Source organism: Bacillus rossius, chromosome 2 (genome assembly GCF_032445375.1).
Source record: "Bacillus rossius redtenbacheri isolate Brsri chromosome 2, Brsri_v3, whole genome shotgun sequence".
NCBI classification, from domain to species: Eukaryota; Metazoa; Arthropoda; class Insecta; order Phasmatodea; family Bacillidae; genus Bacillus; species Bacillus rossius.
This window is the reverse complement of record NC_086331.1, coordinates 121,348,568-121,351,199: the sequence shown is the minus strand read 5'-3', so window position 1 is coordinate 121,351,199 and position 2,632 is coordinate 121,348,568. Positions and strand designations below refer to the sequence as shown.

At 35.1% G+C, this 2,632-nt stretch overlaps 1 protein-coding gene across 1 annotated transcript in view; it reads left to right on the top strand.

The window, feature by feature from the left end:
- The first annotated feature begins 992 nt into the window (after positions 1-992).
- The window catches only part of LOC134529706 (lysine-specific demethylase 6A), a 235,905-nt gene continuing 234,265 nt past the window's right edge, over positions 993-2,632 (top strand). The window contains exon 1 of the mRNA XM_063364070.1: positions 993-1,528. Within this exon, the coding sequence (XP_063220140.1) occupies positions 1,461-1,528 (68 nt within the window). The 5' untranslated portion in view covers positions 993-1,460. The remainder of the gene's footprint in view (positions 1,529-2,632) is intronic.

Genomic DNA, 2,632 nt, shown 5'->3' with positions numbered 1-2,632 from the left:
GAAAAAGGGGACCGGGTACTCACGGAGAGGTTAAGTAATAAAAGGGGTTTGGTTAATTAGTGACTATATTTACCGGACGTTACTTTCAATGTAGACAAAGGATGTTGCCTCTCCGTGGGACGTAGGTCCGCCCCGGTCCATGAGCTGCGCTGAACTGCCGAACTGGCATGGCGTCCGAGGGAGGCTCGGCCTCTCTCGCGCCAGGCGTGACCTCATTACGCTAGACTCCAAACGGGTGTGTCTGGAAGAGATTTTATTGTCGCTAAAATCCTCATTTAATGTTTCAGGAGGAATGGGTACGGTTCTTCTCTTGTCTACTCAGGTTTCCGCGGCTTTGTCTTTAATTGCTGTTCGGGTCGCCTGACTCGGGTGGGCCATGGCCAGGGGTGTGTTCCGTTAGCGGGAGCGTATACTGGCGGGTGCAGGTCGGGCTCTGGGGTGGTCGTCGGCCAGACGACGTCAAAGTATTTCAGACCCACAACAAGGCTTTCATTTCAACAAATCGAAATTCAGAAAAATAACAAGCTCCCAACACACTAGCTGAATCACAATTCCGCCAACAAAGTATATGGTGGAATGATTCCGACAGTTTGTGACATCAATCCAATATATAATTACACTAGCGAGTGTTCAAGAACGGTGTTTAGCAAGTGTGTATGGGAATCCAGTCAATCCTCTAATGGAATATTCCTATAGTATCAAAAATAGGGCCCCAACCAAATGAAAGGAGAGTATTATGCTTTTCTGAGATTTGGGAAACATTAATTTGTATTTATTAAATGAAATTAGATGTTAAAAAAATTCGTCATAATTATCTTGATCATCTATTTGTGACGAATGTGAGTAAAAGTACTGAAACAAATAAATTTCGATACCGTAAGTCGTTTGTACTAACTATTTTCGCAGTAGAAAATCGAAAAAGGTCATTGTACTTGATTGGAATGTTTCCTGTGATTAAAATCGATTTTTAAATTTAACTAGGATATCTCGTTTATTTAATCGATTTTGCCATCACAACTTTTGACTCTCAGATGAAAACAAAATATGTGAGTTGTGTGTATTTATGATAAGACATCTGTCGGAGACAGCAAATATTTGGACTATAATCACTTGACTTTGTTGTGAAATACATAATTAATTTTTCCTGGTGATCTGGTGCAGTTATTGAATTACCGTGAAATGTGCTCGAATGTGTATTTGAATAAAGGAAATTATGTTTTAATAATAATTTTAGCTGTGCGGACACCCACTTTTATTAACTAAAGCTAAATTAACTGTTTTACGTATTACATCTATATAATAGTTACAACATGAAATGTGTTTGTGAAAAGATTTTTTCCGCAATGTGAAGTTCGTGTGAAGTGTTATATTAAAATTTGGTCGTAATTTACATAGTTGTGTAAATTTGTCAAGAGAATAGTTTCAAATGTTAAAATCGTCAGTTTCTGAAGTCTGCAAGTATGGCAGAACACCAAGACGACATTAATTTAACGAATCAAGAACTTCAAGTACTCTCTGAACTTGACAGGTAAATTAAATTATATTTTCAAAAATAGTTGTGCTTTATTTTGAGCCTGGTTGTCTATTACACAGTTTGCAAAGCTATGAGAAAGCCATTAAATTTGAACTTAATATTAAAAATCTATGGACATTGTTCCTTATCACCTATCCAGTTTATATCAAAGTTTCATAATGCATATCTTCACAATAATTTTTTTTTTCGGTAATTGTATAGTTTTAATTCACAAACACATAAACTGCTAATTTTATTTTAATTTTTTAGGTTAAAATACAATTCGATACGTTACACAGAACAATTGCTTTCGGAGAAAAATCTCGCTCGAAGTTTTATACATATTTTTAAAATTAAATAGTTTTTGGATACTATATAGATTTGCTTTACAAACACATCCAATTACTTTATTTTTATTAATATTTAATATTAAAATACAAATGGATTTGCAATAAGGAACAATTACCCTTTAAAAGTTTTACAATTCAAACAGTTATTCACCTATGCACTTCATTAGCTCTATGTTTGTTTTTATTTTGATACTAGCTAAGTTAAATGCGGTATTATATTTATTATGGAAACAGTTTTATAGGTAAATTTGTAGCTAAGTGACAGATGCCAAAAAACAAAAGCTTCCCAAATAATTTTTTTAGTTCTGCTTCTATTTGTAGTGGAATTTAATGGACAGGTGACCAAGTTGTAAGGGTTATGGCTTTCCATTAAGAAAATATTATAAAATTACAAATTTTGTCTTTTGGAACACCACAGACGTTCCTCTATTTACCCTGAAACAGTGCTACAAAATTCTTACTGGTTTCTTATGAATTACCATTTATAGGTTACATTAGGTAGCATGTGCAGTTTTGTGGCCATCGCCATGTAGTGTTTTAAATAGTGTAACCGAGAATGTTTTCCACGGGTGATTGGCCTGATTGTTGTCTTTGTTCTATTATTTACTTGATACTAGCTGCAACTTGATTCTGTGGTTCTCTAGTAATCTTTAGGAATACAGCGTAGCCTGTGGGACTCCAAACCTCCTGCTAGGTTACAATTGGTCTAGGTTGCACATACCTGAACCAGAAGTTAGTTGGGTGCTGAAAAAATATTTAAGTTCCAAAA